At 37.4% G+C, this 20,085-nt stretch overlaps 1 protein-coding gene across 3 annotated transcripts in view; it reads left to right on the plus strand.

Annotated features, from left to right (window-relative positions):
- The first annotated feature begins 14,947 nt into the window (after nt 1-14,947).
- Nucleotides 14,948-20,085, plus strand: part of LRRC28 (leucine rich repeat containing 28) — a 53,902-nt gene continuing 48,764 nt past the window's right edge. Inside the window, exons 1-2 of one of the 3 annotated variants that reach the window (XM_075765114.1) lie at nt 14,948-15,066; nt 17,840-18,068. In XM_075765114.1, the coding sequence (XP_075621229.1) occupies nt 17,901-18,068 (168 nt within the window). In that variant the 5' untranslated portion in view covers nt 14,948-15,066; nt 17,840-17,900. Of the gene's footprint in view, nt 15,067-17,805; nt 18,069-20,085 lie in introns of those variants that run through there. The other 2 variants (XM_075765116.1, XM_075765115.1) reach the window with 2 other exon arrangements.

Here is a 20,085-nt window from a genome sequence, read left to right on the forward strand (position 1 = left end):
CATTGCCTTCTACTTTCATCAGCACGAGACCGAGCAAAGTAGTTTCAAGGCACTGCAAATAAAATTCTTAACAATCATAACCTGATGATACTACCTATGCAATTTAACTAATTTGGCGGAAGGAAGACAACCAAATTATCACCTGTGTTTCTCTTTTTTTTTTTTTTTGTTTTCTTTCTTTATTGCTGTTCATGGTAAGCTGAGTAGAAAATTATAGTATTCTATGGAAAGACTATAGCAAAAAAACCCCCAACTACATAGACACTCAATGCTACTAGTGAACTATGTTAACAAGCAAAGACGGGCATGCTGTTGTAATAATCTTTGGGGTTTTTTGTTTTGAGGCTGTAAGAAACAGGCAGGAATAATCCTCAGTTTTAAAGCATTATTTTTCATATTACCTTCAGCTTCCTTGAAAGAATTCTGAAAGTATTTTCCAGCCACCTAGAAAAAAGTTAACTGCAGTTTCTTGAATTCTATAAAAATGTATCCATTAAGGTATCATAGAATGCATCTTTAATGCCAAGAGTTTGTTTCCAAATACATTTTTCAACAAACTTGTAGTAAACAGTATCCAATGCCAATAATTTAGTTTCTAATTTTATTTTGAATTGTTTGAATTTTAATTTGTATTGAATTGTAAATTTATACTTGAATTGTTAATTCAAATGTTGTTTACAAACAGCTTTACTAGGAATCTGACTGAAACATAATGTAGTGCTCTATAACAGTGAAAAATAAAGTAATTCACCATTCTTAAGTATAAATGGTATAAATTATCTATTTCAATGGAAAAAAAGTCCACAGGTTTAGCCTTTAATAATAAATGAGGAACAAGTTAAGAATTCTATAGAATTTGGAGATTCTAATTATTTACTTAAGGATTTCTAAATATTGAATGATTTCAACAGTTCAAGGTGATAATGCAGAAATTCTTTTTCTACTAGAATGTCTTTTCATGCTGCTTTAAAATGAGCTCAGGATGAAAAAACACAGTGTTATTGATTTCTTTCTGTTAAGTGAAAGAATCAGAGAAATTTCCCATATAAATTCTTTGGGTTTTCGCTCAACAATTGACCCATCAGAGAAGAAGCTTTGGGATTTTTCCTTTCTGCCATACTGTCCCTCTGCCCTCAAAATTGTGGATATGTTATGTTTTCTCTGGTATGTTTAATGCTTTATTTACTTTTCAGTACACTTTAGACAAGCTTTTCACCTGCTTCCAGGGAAGGTTTAGGGTAGCAGATAGGTAATGACTGATCTTGTACACTTTGAAAGGGGGTATGTGTAACTTCTGCACTTCACTTGCTGAATTACAAACAAAACTAAGTTACTTGTGCGCATACATCACATATCCTATTTTTCTAACTGAAAATGAACCTAAGAAACATTTAACTTGGTCCTGTTCAAAAGTAAATAATTGAATTGTTACTGCTTTCTGCATTCGTTTTACTGAGTAGCATTAAATTATGTTCTTGACTTCTAAGTTGCCCAATATATATAGTCTTGTTTAGAGCATTAGCTCACTTTCTAAACCCTTGGCATTTGGGCCAGTCTGTAACTGGTACCTCAGTGGTAGCTATTTTAAACTTTCCTATGATCACTAGTCATTACCTGGTGAAGTTAAGGAGTTCTTTCTCTCATTTTATTCAGGCACTATGCAAGTGGAAGGAATTCCTTATAGTTATCTTAATTCTGTGAATGGCAGTTCAGGTCTGTGAAGAAGTGGATAGTTGCTATTCTGGTATACTCTGTTTGTGACATTTGTTTGTACATACAAATATATACATCAGAAATGCCTTTCTAGTTTGTTGTGCTCAAGCACATGCTATTTTAGGCTGACATTTTCCAACCAGGCCTGAGGGAGTTAGATGTCTAAATTGAATTCAGTTTGACTGATTTGGACATTGAACATCTCTGAACTAAAATCCTAGTGATAGATGGTGAGTCTGTGCTAAAATGACATTATTAGCTCTTCAGTAATGCAAAAAATGTACATCTACATCTAATTTTTTTCAAGAAAATGGTCATATAATTGAATTGTGAATATAAATATAGGACTTGAAGACTGGGATAATGTTTTATTGAGTGAATGTTTTATTAAGTGAACATGCAAGATGTTCATCACATCAAAATAACGTACTGCAAGTGAAGCTGCCACAGCGTCAAAACCACTGAGCTGTTTTGACTGGGAGATGATATAAGCACTTCCTAGGAAAACACTATATTCTTGTTGCTTTAAATATATATGTATTTTATTGAATGACAAGCATGTAATTCATTATAGCTGGTTCTCTCATGAAAAAGAATTTATATACATTGACTTTTGATGTTAGAGATTAAATGTTGAAAACCAATGGCATCAAACATGATCCCTGTTAACCCTCTGATCATTGCCTCAGACTAGTATTATACAATGTTATTTCTGGACAGAAGTGTGAACAAGAATTTGGGTTCTATTCACAAATGCTCGCTTACTTATTATAAGCATTTTTAGCAAAATGTCAGGAGTATTCTGAATATCAGTTTAACCATCTCTCAAATAAGTTTAAAAAAAAATGAACAGGCTTAATGAGGCATAGTAGTGTTTATTAAATGTTTTTAGATCATCATATCAAAGGTGCCATAAAATTGTAGTATCATGATTTCTATAATAAATTGTAAGGAAAATACTAATGTGTTTTGCATAGCATAAGGGATGGCATGTCTAAGCATGAAATACAAATTGGGAAAGTTAACAGCACATACAACTGATTCCAAACTAACTGTGAACATGGCCCCATGCTATTGAAATTCAGTACAATTAGCCTTATACTGAACTGTGACAATTGCAACGTGGGGAAGAATAGAGTTCAAGAAATGTCTCTCTGCCTGGTGCCTGCTGTGTTGTGCAGACTCTGTATTCGAATGCTCTTTAAAGAACACAGTCTGGAAGGGGCTCAAGCATTGAAAAGCAGAGGGAAACAATTCCAAACAAGGCTGCCTGTGTGCAGCTCTGTTTCTGGTATCACCCTTTGAAGGTTTACAATGAAGTACTCTTTGCCTCACAAGCTACTTCAGATTAGTATCATTTATGGAAAGAGCTATAAACAAAAGGCAAATGTCTTGAATGCTTTTCAGTGCTCTGGAGAAGTGTTATTATAAAAGTCTGACACGAGCTGACACTGGCCACCCTGGTAAGGCTAGTCTACATCAGGTTATTATCATTTTGCAGGCCAGCATCGTACAAAACAACTACAAGATTGTAATTCGTTGACTTCTCCTCTCCAAATCGATTGTGCATCCAGAAGAGTTGTAATGAGAAAAAGACCAAAATTGGTCTGAATAACTGTTTCTGCAGTCATCCAAACCAGTATGAGCAGTTACCCAATACAGCCTGCAAAACTTGGAACTGGGAGAAAATGTACTGATCTTCTAAAGGCTTTGGGAAGATCATTATTTGTGGTCTGTATGTCTTTGGAGTATTAGGAAGTCTAATAGAAATAGTCATAGTTATAACCTGACAACCTTGATAAGTGACCTCAGAATGAACATCTATGCCTGTCTTCATGCAGACTAAACAGCTACTACAAGCATATATAAGCATTAAAGCTTCTTCTGAAATGAACTGAAATTTAGGATGGCTGAAGTAGCCAACATATCCTACCTAAATGGGCGCTATTGATTTGCTTTCAGTGCAAGTCAATGACAATTTCATAAGCTCTGAATGTTCTGAGAGCTGGTTTACCTGTGTGATCACCTCTCATCAGCAGTGTTAATTAAGAAAGTCAGGACATTCCTTTCAATGTCATCTACAATTGACTGTCTTTTGGAATTGACTATAAAAGTCTTTGCAGAAAGTTCTCACCTCTGGGAATGATTGTTCATGGGACTTCTGTGCTTCAGGACATAGTCCAAAACATTTTTAATTTTTTCACCCTTTTTCTTCAATTAACTTAACAACAGAAGGATGATCTGACTGTAGAAACTTTTCTGGCTGCAGTAAGAGCAGTGGCTTTTCTTGTCCTTTTAAGGAAGTTCTCTCTGTGGTCTTTGAAAATCATGTATATGTGGTGAAGAAGTCAGGGAGGGAACACCTTCCAATGGAAGTAGGAAAAAATTGTTTGCTTCACTGACACAGTGTTCTCTGCATCAGGGATGGCCAAGTTATTGAGAGCTGAGCCCCCTCTTCAGCAAAATAAAACTTACCCTGTCATCAACACATACAAATTTGACATATGCTGTTAAATGCTGGCATACTGTACCACATAAATCTTCCATGGAAGTGCGCTTCTCCATTTCATAATATCAGAACACATTATTAGTTTCCTCTCTCTCTCTACTTATTGAAGGGTATATTAAGACTATTTAGACTGATTTTTTAAAACATAGAGGCCAAACCTTCCAAATCCAGATTGATCTATTTCTCATCACACTGGCTATCTCAAGCTAGAATAAGGGAATAGTTTCAAATTAAAAAAAAAAAAAATCAATTTTGGATCTTGTTTGGATATAATAGATATAGGATAAAACAGCAACAACAAAATCCAAAACAAAATACATTTCATCTAAGCTATATGCATTCTTTGCACTTCTGTTAGCATAAGCAATGCTTTAACAATCTGGTTTTAAAAAAATACTGAGCTTTATCTAAGAAGACTACTAGTCAAAGGCAGTCACTTTAAATTGCTGGTGGTAGCACACTTCTGGAGAGACAGGCAGATGACCTAGAATTGCTTTCATTCAAACTAAACTGTCCACCCAGGAAAAGACGAAGCAAACAAACTGCCTACATGAAAGAGGTAGCACTGTCTCTCTGAGCTGATACTAAACTAAGTATTACCAATATACTAACCGAGTTGCTATCTTTAGCATGTGGAATAGCTACAGTTACTACCTTAGACACTGTAACACCCCAACAGACAGATCTTTTACAAGAACAATGGCAATAGTAGTTACTCAGGCTAAAATTATGACATGGGGGAAAACATTACTTTCACTCTATCTAATTTCCAATCTCAGTTATGGCTACATTCAGTAGGAGACTATGTTATTCTTCATTTTCTAGCTCTTCCACCTTTCCCTGTGTTTTTCTGTACATTGTTAAAGACGTACATGTTAAAACATCTATCATGTTTTATTCCAAAGTAAAATCTGGGAAGATCAGGAGTGACATTACTTCTTAGTCATCTCTAAGTACAGGATATGCACAGATAATGCCCATTTTTCAAAAATATAACACACACAAACCAGTTCTGGCATAAATTTCTCCCTTGGTCTTAGAAGTACAATGCTGTTCAAAATCTAAATAAAATTAAATGTAAAATACTAACTTTTGGGGGTTGTTTTGTTTGTTTGTTTGGGTTTTTTGGGTTTTGTTGTTTGTTTTTCTGATAGCAGTGTGCCAAGGATGTCCACCCATAGACCCACGCAATCATGGGACTGGAAGAAAACATTTTGCCAGGGGTGCCATTTGATGTTTCAACCAAGGAAAGGACCTCGCCCAGGCTGAAAGACCAGAGAGGGAAAGCCTGAAAGGCTTTTTTAAATGCCACATCTACTCAGTGCAAAGCTGTTTTGCTCAGTCTATAACAAGGATTGATTAATGCTACAGCAATGACTACACTAGTTATAATAGCAGCAAAAGCACTATCCCCACAAGGGAACTCAGGAAGCCAACTGGGCCACCCTCCCTGCTCAGAGCAGAACTAACTTCAATGTTAGATCAAGTTTCTCACTAGCTTATTTCCCCTTATTTATAAATTCTCTCTAAAATGTAAGCAGTGGTGTGGAGATTGTCTACTTTAATGAATTACTTCTCTGCTCGTCCTGTGTCTACAGCTTAGAAATAGAATTCCTGGCAGATGGCTATTTAGCAGCCTGAGCAAAGTGTTCAGTAGCTATAAGAGAACAGTAAGAGAACTGACAAATCTAGAGCAAGCTCATATTTCTTTAACTACATATTTCTGCTTTTCCTGATTTTTGCTTTATTTTCCTAGATTATGTTAGCCTGCAGAACTTGGTCAGCTGTTCTTTACACAAGCAAAGGAAAAAAAAAAAAGTAATTTTCTATTCTTGTTTCTACAAAGTAATTGGAACCTGCCAAAAAAGTAAACGATTAAATGAACACTCCCTTTGTTGAGCAGAATGCTAGTGTCATATAGTAGTAATAGTACTTCAAAGAAAAGAAAAAAAAAGTAATGACATCTTCTTGGAAGTTTTGTATCCCAAAAGAACACTAGAGGGGGAAACATAGTATGAACACATCTTCAGCAATGTGGAAGTAATGAATGAAGCTGTAGCAGTTTCAGGGTTCACTGGTATCTGATCAGTCTAAGTAAGTATAAGAAAATGACCAATACATAAATAGATTCCGAGATACACGTCTTTTATTGCACTTTCTATGGAGAGGTTAAGACAAATGTTTTTATGTGTTGTGCCAAGTTTTGGGTTAAAATAGTCTCTGCTGTGGTAAATATGTGTCACTTGAAGCTGTCTTTCCTTTGTCTACCAATATCAAATTCCTCAAGTTTGAATTCAGCCTGAATTACAGCTCTATTTACATCTCAAATCTTTGAAACATTTACTACTGTGATTAATCTTTAATGTAGGAAACAGTCCTGCTCATGTATGAGATTATTGAATACTTGTGTGTTTGAGGTACTGAGTACAAAAAAGGTTATTTGACCAATGCAAGGACGAAAAATATTTTAGAGATTTTTACCACACATTTGATAATGATGATAGTAACATACACAGAACCAGTATATGTTCTAAAATAATTATAATAATATATAATAATTTAGTGGTAAACTCAGATCCTTATTTAGTTTCTTTTTCTCCTCCAAGGAAATAAAAAGAAAAATTGCTTTTGACTTTAAATTACAGATTGTAGCCCTGATTAAATTAAAAACATTATATTTTTTGCAGCTAAATAACAAATAGGTGGGTCAGAGCATATTTTAAAGTAGTTTTCTTTCCTAATGTTCTAAGAGATCCTCAGGAATTCACTGAGGACACACTGGCTTACTGATTCACCAATCTAAGGGTAAAATGGAACAGATACAGAAGTCCATCTATGGAAATTCCTTTCAGTTGCACAAAAGGACTACAGCATTGGTACACTGACAGAGATGTATTCTCCAGCAGCCAAATTTTGTAAGTGTTTTGTATGTGGTTATCTGGCTTCTATTTTATGAAAGAAAAAAATATTAATTTAAGGATTATAATAAAGTTGCAGCTGTGCTTCTTTGGTAATCTGTATTGGTAGGGCTGTCTCTAATTTATAGCTCTATGTATCTATGGATTAGCATTATAAAGGTGCAATCACTCACTAGAGGATTGCTGTTCTAAGTATATCAATGTGTATTTAAGAAACTTGAACTCATTGAGCATGACTTTAATGCTAAAAGCACTAGGTCACTAAAAGGGTTTAATAGACCTAATTACTTCACTGTCCCAGAATTATGGGGTATTAATCCCTGGAAGAGAGTAAAAGGCACATGACTTTTTCATATGCCATTAGTAAAAAATGAAAAAATAGTTTCAGTGTGAGGGTCTAGTTATAGTCAGTTGAAGTTACTCTGAGTCTCCATTTCTGATTTTGAATGGAGACTAAATTAGCTCCTTTTGTCAGGCAGAACATGTTAACCTACTACAGACATATGGTCTGGAATAGTTCCCTTGGTCTGGAATAGTTCCCTAGGAGCAGAGATGGTGCCAGACACATTGCCATATTGTTCAAAACAGTCTTTACATCAAGGAAAATGGGAGCTGGTAGCTAGTATAACGCCATGATTTCATAATCTGGAAAGGTCTTTATCAATGTTGTATTGCAAATGTGACAAAACCAGGAAGAAGGTAAGGACTCGAAAAAAGTACTATGCTAAGCAATCACTACTGCAAGACTGTTAATTGACGACTACCTAAGGAGTCTCATCAAGCCCAATCATGTCTTTTTACCTATTTTAGATCAAATTTTGACTGTTAGACTTCTCAGTAACAAAGTGCTCAGGAATTCACATGAAAAAATTCCTGAGAGGATACACAGAGTATAACAAGAAAACAAATATCTTTGACTTTTCTGGTTTGCTCTTGAAAACTAAAAATTCTGCATTTAACAGGAAGCGGTCTGTTGAGTGTTTCCTCAACACGTGGAACATCCAAGCATATATTTAAGCCATTCCTAGTGTGTTCAATAAAAAGAAAGGTCAGACCCCAGCTGTAACTAGATGGATGGTTTATATGAGCAGGAGAAACCCTGCAAGTTCTCTAAAAGCAAATCTCCCACTGGTCTCAGGAACATAAGATTTCTATATCTGACTTCACTGTAACAGGTTCCATAATACATTTGCATAAATCTAAGAGCTGAGTATACACCACAATTCCCCCCTTCACTATTTATATTCACTTGGAATGAAAAATAGCTCACCACCTGCTTCATTTCTATCACAATGTAACAAGTCATAGAGTTAACACCCTTCTGATATGAATGGCAGAATAAAATTACAAAAACGGTCACTTACACAACCAAGATATTTGGCACCTCACTTGGAACTTTTCCATAAGAAATACAAACATCTCATAAATATATGGAAACATGTTATTATATTATGTGTAACTAAAAAACAAGTGCAGCACACTTCCATTTGAAGCTTATATTACTAAAATTATGGAACTGTGTGGATAAGAGTATAAGGATTTAATATTTTATTAAAGTTTTTAAGTAAATTAGGAACAATGGATCTTTACTGACCATATGGAGTCTCTCTCCAAAATATGACTTTGCTCTGACACACAGAAGAGCATGGGACTTCTCCCACAGAAAACTACATGGCTAAGAGAGGAGAAAGAAAATTACATTTGGCAGCAATAGTCATATCAGACTAAAGAGTTGGAGTAAGTTTGGTATCTGGAAGTAGGAACAGCTTCAGAATAAGCTTAAACCCACTGTTTTCAGGTGAACGAATAACAAGTTTTGATCTGATTAGATCCAATGAATCATCAGAAATACTCAGGAATCTTTTGACAATTACTGCAAACTCAGCAAATCTGTGGGTTGAACTGAAGGGAAGTGCAATGAAGATGAAAAGAAAGCAGATCTTGGGCCAGGCAGAAAGACGGAGACATAACCACCATATAGCCTCCATGACAGCAGAGGGAGGTAGTAAAAAATAATATTATTGAGGTCATATAAAAATAGACCAAAGAACATTTCATGCCATTTGCAGCCTGAAACTAATAAACAACCATGCGCTGCCTAAATTTGCTATTTAAGTTTTACTACTTTTCCAGTTTAAAGTGAAGCAAAACTGTAGATAATATTCCAAGTGGCTTTAATTGATCCAAATCAGTCAAGTTTAAGGAGTTTCATAAAGTGAATTCCAAAAGACAAACAAAATTTTATTCATTAATGCATTTGTGACATACAGCAATGTTGATAAGTTTAAAAATAATACTTGGTTAATTGAAATTCATTTGAAAGCCTTAATTATCTTGTTAACAAGACGTAACACAAAATATCTCCATATCAGCTACATGCACCTTTAGCAGTGGTTAAAGAAGGACTTACAACTAAGCAAGCCATGGAGATTTGGCTGACTTGTTACCCATGGGTGACCCCATATTGAGATTTCCCAATGGAGCAGAGGCAGAAATGTTGATTCTGCCTATTGTTATATTCACTTAGTACATTAACTGAGGAATTTGGTTTCTGGGGCAGTCAGTGACGCATTGTTCTTTTTCCAATTGAGATTAATTAGATCAGTGGGAATTTAGAATGAGCAGAGACTGCATGATCAGGGCCAAAATCCACTGCTCACTTATTCTGCATTAGGGTTGTTCCATTCAAATTGTAGGTTGTCCAAAATACTAGTACTTTCCATTACTTCTTAGGAAATCTATTCTGCAACATAATCAATTGATTACCAGGAAATTCCCCTCAGAAAATGAGTTCAGTCCAAATTAGTGAGAGGCTGTTTTAAAAGCTTCTATTTTGAGAAATGCTGATTTGAACCATACAAGGCAGTACAAGTAACTTACTTTCAAGTTAGCTTTTTCATTAGCATTACTGTGCCATTGAAAAAGGAGTCAGTTAAAGTTTAACAGAAACAATAGCAAATAAATTGAAAATAAAAAGACTCAAGCCAAAGGTGGATTATGTCTAAACATTAAATGCTGGTATGTTGGCACTTGGCATGCAGGAGCTCCATCTGCCTTCCAGTTTTTGGTACTGCTGCAGAAGCCAGAGGTTTAAGTAAAAGGTTTACGGAATGAAAGTTAACAGGACTGTGATGAGTCACTGTAACTTTATTCCACTCAAATAAGACAGCTTTGTCACTACACCAAAATTACTAACTGGAAGTTAGTAAAGACCTCCTAAGAAGAGCCAGGACTTTCTGGAGAATGGATTCTTTCTCCATCAGTAAAAACAAAACAGTTTAGTGAGTCTATTTCTTCCTGATGAGAGACAGATTAATGAATGTATGTGTAATGCAAAAAACTCTCCCATGGAAAGAACAGATCTTAAATTCTTGAAATTTATACCAACTGAGGTCTTGTATCATTGTGTATATGAAAACTGTATATACTGAAAAACCATTATGTAACACATTGTAAAGTGAAAACAAGGGTAAGTAAGAATGAATAGCTTTGAAATTCTAGATGAAAGAATGCAAACTGAAAAAAAATCTTAGTAGTGACCATCATACCATAGCATATATTGTCTCTCCAGTAAATAGGAAAGTATGCTTCTTAAAGCCTCAGTTTGCAGAATCTGGTGAGGACACAAGGCCCTCACCTCTAGTTAGAAGAAAAACATAAGTCAATAGACACTCTACTGCATGAGAACTTTCAAAATTCTAGGCAATGTACAGTTTCTAGGGATAAGCAGAAAACAAAAGGACAGCATAAACCACTGAGCCCCCATATTGGAATCCTGACATGTAAGGGAGAGCTCTGCCATGTTCCTAGACTATTTCAAACATCCCAGGCATGTGTTAAGCAGCAGCTTCTCCTCTCTGACCACAGAAAAGAGGTTCACTGGCTGTGAGACATGGCAGATGTACCACACAGTCCACTGGGTTACTACTGCTTTCCATGCTTGTGTGTGTCATATGCTAACCCTCCAGTACGCACCAACCCTCCAGCAAGCAGAACCCAAAGCAAGCTGAAACTGCATCTGTTGATCACTGGATTGGTCTGTTGATTCCTTGCGCCTAAAAGGTTCCTCCAACACACAAGATCTCTTTGTAGCAGGTATAACTGCATGAGCTTAGTGTTTAATAATGGATTTTTGCTTCACTATAATTCTCAGAATACAGTGATATCCAGGAAAGCCCATCTGGTACTGCTAGTTAACACACTAAAGAGTGAAGGTTAAAAAATTTTGCTAATTATCTGACCTTAAAGGAGAAACACTCTTTTCCTGTCATGCATCAGTCACATTAAAGTTTCCTGCTGCTAAAAACTGACCTTTAATTGCTCAGTGAATATTTTGATCATAATCCAAACTTACAAAGTCTAATTTAATGCACATGCTTCAATATAAGTGGTATCCACAGTACTGGCTGGAAAAGACTCACCCAGGATTATTAGGGAGGCTGAACCTCAGAGTATTCAGAACTCAAATTCAAAAGCTCAGTAAGACATTTTGGATCTCCTAGTTCTGCGAAATTGAGAGCTTGGAATCTTGTCACAAAAAAAATAAATAAAAATAATTTCTTCATGTTTCATTTGGCAAAACAAAAGAAAATGGTTGTATAAAGCTTTATTATACAAAGATATTTCCAGTATCATCTTCCCAAAGTTATTAGTCTCAAATAGTTACCTTCTGTAATAAATCTGATAATGTATCATCATGTCTTTTTATTCACACTACATTCATCTGGCTTGTATAGGTTTGGCACAAACAAGGGATCACCAGTGGAGCTGTGACCATTTGCTCCAGTTACTGGATTTGTTCCAGTAAACCAACTGATGACGGCAGGTTTTCAAGAGACTGGCAACTGCAAGCTATTTAAATAGATCTACTTCTTCAAAGTTGCACTTTAAAACAAGTTTTTTTAGTTTCTTTATGTAGGCACAGATAAGATCAGTCATCCTTCTGAGCAAGATGTAAATTTCAAGCCCCTCTGGTCCTTGCTCTCACAAGCACAAAATTAAGAATTAAACTAGGGTAAAGAAACAGTAAATATCCACTTAGCAAAGGGCATCCCACCAGTCTCACTTGTTAGATGGGAATGACTTGGCAAGTGCTCTTCTTAACGGAAGATCAGATTCCAATGCCTCCTGCTTTGCTCATCATTTTTAGCCTTGTGACTACACAGACAAGACTGTACACCTGTGCTGTGCAGGATCAGAGCTTCAAAGATCAGCTTTCAGATCTGAGAGAGCAGCGCCTTTTAGAAGCACTGCACAGAATTTGATGACATAAGCCTAGGAGATTGTGATAGCATCAGTCAAGGAAAAAAAAAAAAAATCAGACTGAGAATGAATGAGCGTGATGATTGCAGGCTATGCAAGACAATAGAGAAGCCTGAGTGACTGCTTCAGGAGGAACGACACAAGATAAAGTGATGTGTGAACACTCAAATCACATTAGAAATTCTTGTGGATATCATAAACGTAGGAGGTAACTGGCACTTACCTCTATATAGCTGGTATGAGCCTGATACAGCTCTGGAACAAGCAAGAAAAATGTAATATAGTTGAGGTGGGTGAGCATGTTTGTCTTGGCAAAGAACAGCTCATCTCATTCTACAGACTCTTTTGCCAATTGAAAAACAGTCTGGAGGCAATCATTTACATTATTATCAGTAGGGAGAAGACATTTTAAATACTGCTAGTAGGAACCCTCTCACTCAGAAAACAAAAGAGAGATTAAAAAAAGACGACTCTTTCAAATCCTCAGTTTTAAAACTCCCCACTGAAATACTGATAGCCCCAGTACTTTATATATATAAAATATATATATTATATTTTATATATATATATTATTAACATCTTTAATAGTTTCAGTGATCCTAAACTGCTCCTGCAGTTTACAGTGAATCCAGATATACAGTATGTTTTATAACCACTGAAGGCACACCCTGAGAGCTGAATTTGTTTCGTGACAGAGCAGAACCAAAGACATTTTAGCATAGCTCTGATCTCTGTAGCCCCTTTGTTGGTGTAAGCAGAAAAGAAGAAACAGACAAAAGTTTGCTCTCAAAAATATCAGAATGCAGTAATCTTATTTCTTCCCTGTTTCTGTCTCAAGAAAATCCTCAACCAAAAAAACCAAAAACATTACAACTTACACATAAAGAAAAACATTAAGTATCTTGGTTCCGATAAGAGCAGGTCTCCCAAGAAAAAAAGCTTCATCTTTCCTGTCTGGACTTCAGTGGAAGAAGGCAGGAACACAGTTTCTGTCCTGACCAGTGACTTAAAATCCTGAAGAACATTTGTTTTGACACACCATTGAACTCTCTCTGAGGAATGTGTTGCTAACCGTGATCATATTCAGCTTCTACTTTGGTTTGAAGTACACTTAACTTCTAATTTCTCAGGTATTTATAATGTGGGATCAAAGCAACACTAAGAAGTGTGATGTAATTGCTGTTTTTAAAACTGTGGTGGTATACAAGCAGGCCACTTCCTGGAATCTAACATCCAGCTGAGAAAAACAGACAAGTACTATCAACCATGTAAGAAATAGCGTGTGCATATAAATATGGAGGCTCTTGAATTTTGAAAGGTAAATTATTTAATCTCTAATTATTTCAACAAAATCCAATCTATTTATCTGAAAAAACAACTCCAAAAAGACCACAAGCAGCAAGTAAGACTGAGCAAGTATACTTGTCAAAATCAATTCTTGCCTTTCAAGTGTAGGAAAATGACAAATGAGTAATTAAGGATTGCTATTCTTTATATAGAACTGAAAAAGAGAGAAATGAGTTTGCAAGAAAAAAATCTTAAGCTTTTTCTGCATGTTGCTTTGCTTCAAGTGAAAGTTCTGTGAATAGACAGAAGAAATGCCTTCTGCAAGGTATTCAGCTTCTTGGTTCCCCTGCAAACCTGCTATGTGAATCTTGTTAAGACAAGTTTATGTTAATTAGTCTGTAGGAACTAGAAAGAGGACTTCTGCAGCTGGGAGTCCTTTTTTAGTCAGCTGGTAGGGCTAATCTTCAGCAAAGAAGAACTTTTAACACCCAGTAATGTTAAATATTTTGAGTATGAGGGAATTTGTTGTCATTAGAGTACTGCCGTAACACAGACAAGACTTTCTCTAGGACAGGATTTATATATTGGGTTATCTCAGTATACGCAAATACATGTAAAATCAAAATCAGGTAAAAAATACATAGGTAAATTGAGCTTCCATAATTCCCTTACCTGTTTCAACAGGACAACTATCATGGGTAAAAATAGTCATGATGGGCAGGTTGGGGGCACAGGTGGGATTGCCTAAGAGTGTCCAGTCTGCTGTTAACAAAGTAACAGAAAATCGTATTAGTTGCACACCAAAATTTGGCTGGGAAGATGGTCTCCGGCCACCACAACTTTTACCTGCAAATGATGTTCTCCTTCAAAAGCTGTTAAGCAGGGATAACTGTTGTTAACACCGGGAACAGTGTAAACACCTGGGAAGGCAGGTTCAGCCTACATGTTGCCCCAGGGAGACCCACTCAAAGGGAGAAGAGAGGAGGGGAGGGACCGGAGGGACCCTCCCAGTACCCACCGCCAGCCAGACCTCCACACGCATCCCTGGGCCACAGCAGGAGGCGGGCGAGGCGCTGAGGTGGAGTGCCCTCCCATTGGCTGACAGCGGAGGGGCTATGAAGCTGGGACAGAAGGGAACTTGTGATTGGATGGTGGGCGGTGGAGTGCCTTGTGATTGGGTGAGAGGCGGGTGTGGGTGGTGAGGGGGCGGTGTTGTGGCGGGATGCGAGGCAGGGCGGTGCTGTGGGTGGTCGGTGTCTCGCGAGAGTCGTGTGGTGATAGCGGTCTCGCGCTGCCCCGGCCCGCTCCGCCCCCGGGTGCTTGGGCTGGCGGCGCCGAGCGGAGCCGATCGCTGCTCTCCGCTGCGGTGGGGCGCCGGTGAGTGAGTCTTACCCCGGCGGGCGGGGAACGAGACAGGGCGGATCGGGGTCTGGGGTGAGGGGAGGGTGTAGGTGCCTCTGTTGCCCTGCCCTTTGCTGCCTGCCTGTCCCTCCGTGAGGGGGTGTGAGCCTTCCCTGGCCCGAGGCCCCTTCCTCCTTGTCCTTCTCCGGTCCTCACTTCAGCTGTGGGGGCGGCCTTCCGCCGCCTCCTCAGCCCTCAGAAGCATTCGCCTTCAGGCTTCTGTGGTGGCCCCCACGCACGCACCCGGACAACCAGGACGGGCCGGTTCCCCCATACCCACCCGTGACAGACTGGCCTCCCCCAGCTCCCAGGGCCCAAGGAGCACCAAACAGGGCGGCTCTGCAGCCTCACCTCGTAGCCTCATTCTCTTATGCCCTGCGGCTCCTCCAAGTTTTCATCTCTCCTCCAAAGCAGTCCCACTCGGCTGGAGGCGGCTCGCAGGTCTGGGGGTCCCCTGGGCCTCCCGACGTCACCCCTTTGCCTAGCCTCTGCTCCCGGTCGTGTGCTCAGTGCAGGCTTATTTCTGTCTTCTCCATCTTCTGTGAAACCGTGTTTTCCTTCCCCTGAAGGACCTGACTCCTCACAGGGCGGTCGACACTGGGTGTATCTGTCCTCATCCTCCCTTTTTCCTTTCCTTAAAGACCGTGATGGTATCTGTTCCTTTTTGGTAGTGCTGTGTCTCATCTCTGGAAAAAGAGTATTTAGAGAGGAAAAGTTTGGCTGGTGGTAAGAGGAAGTAGGAGGGTTTTTCTTTGAAGTAAGAGCCAAAATACAGTAGGTTATGACTGGACTTTGCATCTGTAGACTTGCATGTCTGTGTATTCATGTGTGCCATGGCTAAATGTGGTCTAGTTGTTATATGGAGTCACAACTCTGAAGAGAAGTCCACAAGTGCAGAAGACCTAAAAAAGTCTCTGGGTAAATTGGAAGGCTACTGGATATTTATGTATGTGTTTTTTGACTTCACAGCTTTTAATTTAAAAAAATATATTGGGGAGAGGTGAACCTTCCTTTACCATTTCTTATATTGTAGTATTTGAGTACTATCAAATACTCTCAGACTATGCATGTTAAAAATTCTGATGCTTTTCTTTTAGTTTTATTAATGCTGATCACAGATGTGGAGTTTGGAATTGTAGTGGCTTGATTTGTTTTATCTGTTGAACGAAGGGAGCTTTAGTGTTTTTTCTAGTGCCCAGGGCCAGCAGTGCATGTACCGTGTCTCTGTGAGATAGCTAATGAAGGCAACTGTTACAGTGATAGTTCTTCTCATATGGAGTACTGTTTAACCAAAGTTGGACTGATAATTTATAATCTTATTAGCCTGCTGAGAATCCTATATAATTTGCTTGCAGAACTGATCTTAGCATGGCTTGTATCGGGGATAACTCAAGACTAGAAAAGGTGTGCAGGATATTTCATCTAAGTTGTGATTAGTAGTGCTTAAATACTTTATTATTCCAGAAGGACCTAAGTCACTGGTAAAAGCTGCTTATCTGCAAATCAAGGGAATCACTAAAACTGGTAAAGTAGTTTGATTTACGTGCATGGTCCAGTTGTCAGTCTTCAGCTGAGTAAGGAGTTTTGTTTACAATGACTACTGTATAATCAGATAGGATTCTTGTTTGTAACTCAATACCTTCACTTCCAATATCTGTTATGATTAGAAATCTCTCCTTCAGTAAAGGAATGAACTAAAATAGAAAATGTTATTAGTGGAAAGCAGTTACGATTCCTGGCTTTTTGTTAATGGAAACGAATTTATACACACAAGTCTGTAGCAAACTGGTAACTTTAATAAATAGTCTGGATTTGTTATGTTCTCCTGACTTCTGAGACAGTTGAAAAGATGTAATGTTGCTGTTGTCTAGATTTAGGTAGCAACACAATAAGAAGTAGAATTTTGGTTATATATTAAAAACAAGCTAAATAAAGTCTGGTTTCAGATAGAAGTTAATTTTTAATTTGTCTTCCTACTTTTCTGGTTTTGAAATTGTCAGCTAAAGCTTGACATTTTGTTCTTTCTGGTTTTATTTTTAGTAAAGAGAGCTGAAAATCTGCTGTCACGTCTAGCTCTTTATAAATCTTCTCGCTGTAATATTCATATTTCTCATATATTAGTTTATTATTTTAAAATGGACTTACTGGCTGTCCATTCCCAATATCTCTTCCAACCGATAAATTCCTCCAGTAGTTTTATATGGGAAAACTTAACAAACTTTGGTTGCATTTGGTCATTCTGGCTTAAAAGCTACAGGAAGGCAGTTTAGTCATCTGAAGATAAGAAGTGCTCTACTAAATTGTGCATTTTTTCTTACCTGTGGATTCTTCTTTTAGCACACTTCACAGAAGAGTTATAATGGTTACTAGAAAGAGGTGTGGTTGTTGGTTTTTTGGTGGGTTTTTGTGGGTTTTTTTGTTTGTTTGGGGTTTTTTTTGTGGTGGCATCTTTGACAAAAATATCTGAAAGGTCCATGGAAAATGGATTGGAAAAAAAGCATTGTGTATACATTAAGATCTTGTTATTCCCAGTCTGAAAAGACACTAAAACTTAATCCAGAGAATAGTCAAATACTTGCTTTAACATATCTTATGGTGTGAATGTTCTGGGTATTTTATTTATGTATTAACTGGAACAAGTGTGTTCAGATAAATTATAAGATAACATGTAACAACTAACTCTTTCTGCAAAAGAATGCATGGTATACACCTTGATAATGGAGGTTTTTTTGCTCTTTTTGTCTTCTAGAAATGAGTCTGCTTTCAGAAGATGCAATGCACTAGATGTGGTGCTTGGAACAGGATTAGTCATGGCATCAGAACTATGTAAAACAATCTCTGAGGCAAAGCTGGAAAGGCACAAGAACTTGTTCTTAAATTACCGAAATCTCCATCACTTTCCTTTGGAGTTACTGAAAGATGAGGGGCTGCAGTACTTGGAGAGACTGTATATGAAAAGAAATTCCCTGACCACATTGGTACGACAACCTCTTTATTGTAACGTTTACTGTCTGTATGTTTAGGAATTCTGATTTTTGGAACAGAAAAAACAAGATAATTAAAAAAAATAATCTTATAGCAAATCTGATCTTGAATGATGTCATCCATTGTGAAATATGAGTATTTGGTTGTATTATGTTTGAACTTGCATAGGTAATGTAGAGTATAATAAATGAGAGTTTATGACATTTTATGGCTACCCATTTGAAGCTCTGTGAAGATCTGCTGGGCGTTTTCTTGTGAGGTTTGTTGTTTTGTTTTGTTTTTTTTTTTAACTGCTATAAATTTTGCTCATGTCAGTGGTCAGGCCTTTCTACTGTTAGGGGATACTATGCAAGTCTACATTCCTTCATTAGGCTAAACAACTTTTACTTTGGTGTGTGCCTTATTTTATAGGCATTGTCAATCCCAGGGTATAATTCAAAGCTTGCTATTAAGGTGTCAGCGAAAACTTGTGTCTATGGTCTGCTATTAATAGGAGAACAAACAGTTAATTTCAGGGTTGTGGGATTTTCTGTTGTGGGTTTTTTTGTTTTGTTGTTTTTCCCTGAACTGGACAAATTCTCACGCTGAATGAATGTTGTGACCTCAGAATTCAGTGTGTACTAGTTAAATAAATATGTGAGATACTCTGAGCTGGTAAGAATCTCTCAATAGAGTCAAAAGTTGCAACGGTCAATTGGCCTAAGTTTCCAAGTAATTCAGGTTTTTTTCCCTTGGGGTCTTCCATGGTATGATATGCAAAATAATAGCCAGGGCAGAGGAGCTGAAGGGTTTGACTACTTAAAATTCACCAAAATTACATTTTTCAGTGCTTCCTAGAAAGAGTCCAGTACTCCAGTTTAAGGAATACTGTTCAAAGCTTTGACAATGATACATCAGAATTCCTCAATAAAGGTTTCACTTCTTGGGCCCAAAGCTGAAAGGATTCTGAAGATTTTATTGTTTTCTGTCATCTTGAATGAATCACTTAAGTTTGCATGTACTGTAGAGAACTATTTTGGCACGTTTTCATTTTGGACAAGTCTTTTGCTTAATAATTTAACGGGAGAATAGGATTCATGATTACAAATTAAAGCTGCTTTAAAAATTAACTGAAGGCTGTAAACAGTTCTGTTTTGACACTGTGAAATTCAGTGATTTTTTTTTTTTTTTAGTGGTGTGAGGTTCATGAAGTCTGTACTACTCCAAAGATGAAACAATAATGAGAGTTTTGCATATCACTTTTCTGCATGTATGTGTTAGAGCCTGGTTTTGTTTTTCTTAATTATAAAATAGAAACCAAAACAAAGTCTCACAAGTAACAGTTTAGTTCCATTTTCCTCTTAATACTGTTAATAGATGTGTAAGATGGCATAAGAGTAATTACCCATGGTTGTTGTCAACAAAAGATATACCAAATGAGGGAGGCAGCTCTCATTCAATATTGTTCAGTATTGTAATTGAGGCCTGGATTAAAGGAACTGAAACAACACTTAAAATGTAGATCGTACCTAGGCAAAATAACTTGCAAACAGCATGCAGTAGAGCATTAGGATTCAAAACAATCAGGATGACTTGCTCATAATATGTCTTGGTGGAATCTCATTCAAGTGCATAGCACTGTAGCTAGGACCTAGGCGAATAAAATTGGGTCTAATTCACTGAGCATCTGTTCAGCAGAATAGATGTTGGAAGTTGTTGTGGACAAAAATAGATCCAGTTAGCAGCATGCTACAAAAAAGGCAGATGTCTTTTTGGAACATAGAAAGTTTCACAATCTCCATTAAAAGCAGAAGGGAATAATTATTGGATACTGTTAAAGCATAAGCTGGAGCAAAGATTGAGTCTGGGGTTTCATACTTATGAACAACCTAGGTAAATTGGAAAGAACCTAGAAAGCGACAGCAAGGGATTTTCAGAGAACGTGCCCTATGAGTGAAGGTTGAGAGATTTAGGTTAATTCTGCTTGCAAAAAGAGAAGACAGAGAAGAAAAAAAATAGAATGGGAGGAAT

This window comes from Balearica regulorum, chromosome 12 (genome assembly GCF_011004875.1).
Source record: "Balearica regulorum gibbericeps isolate bBalReg1 chromosome 12, bBalReg1.pri, whole genome shotgun sequence".
NCBI lineage: Eukaryota > Metazoa > Chordata > Aves > Gruiformes > Gruidae > Balearica > Balearica regulorum.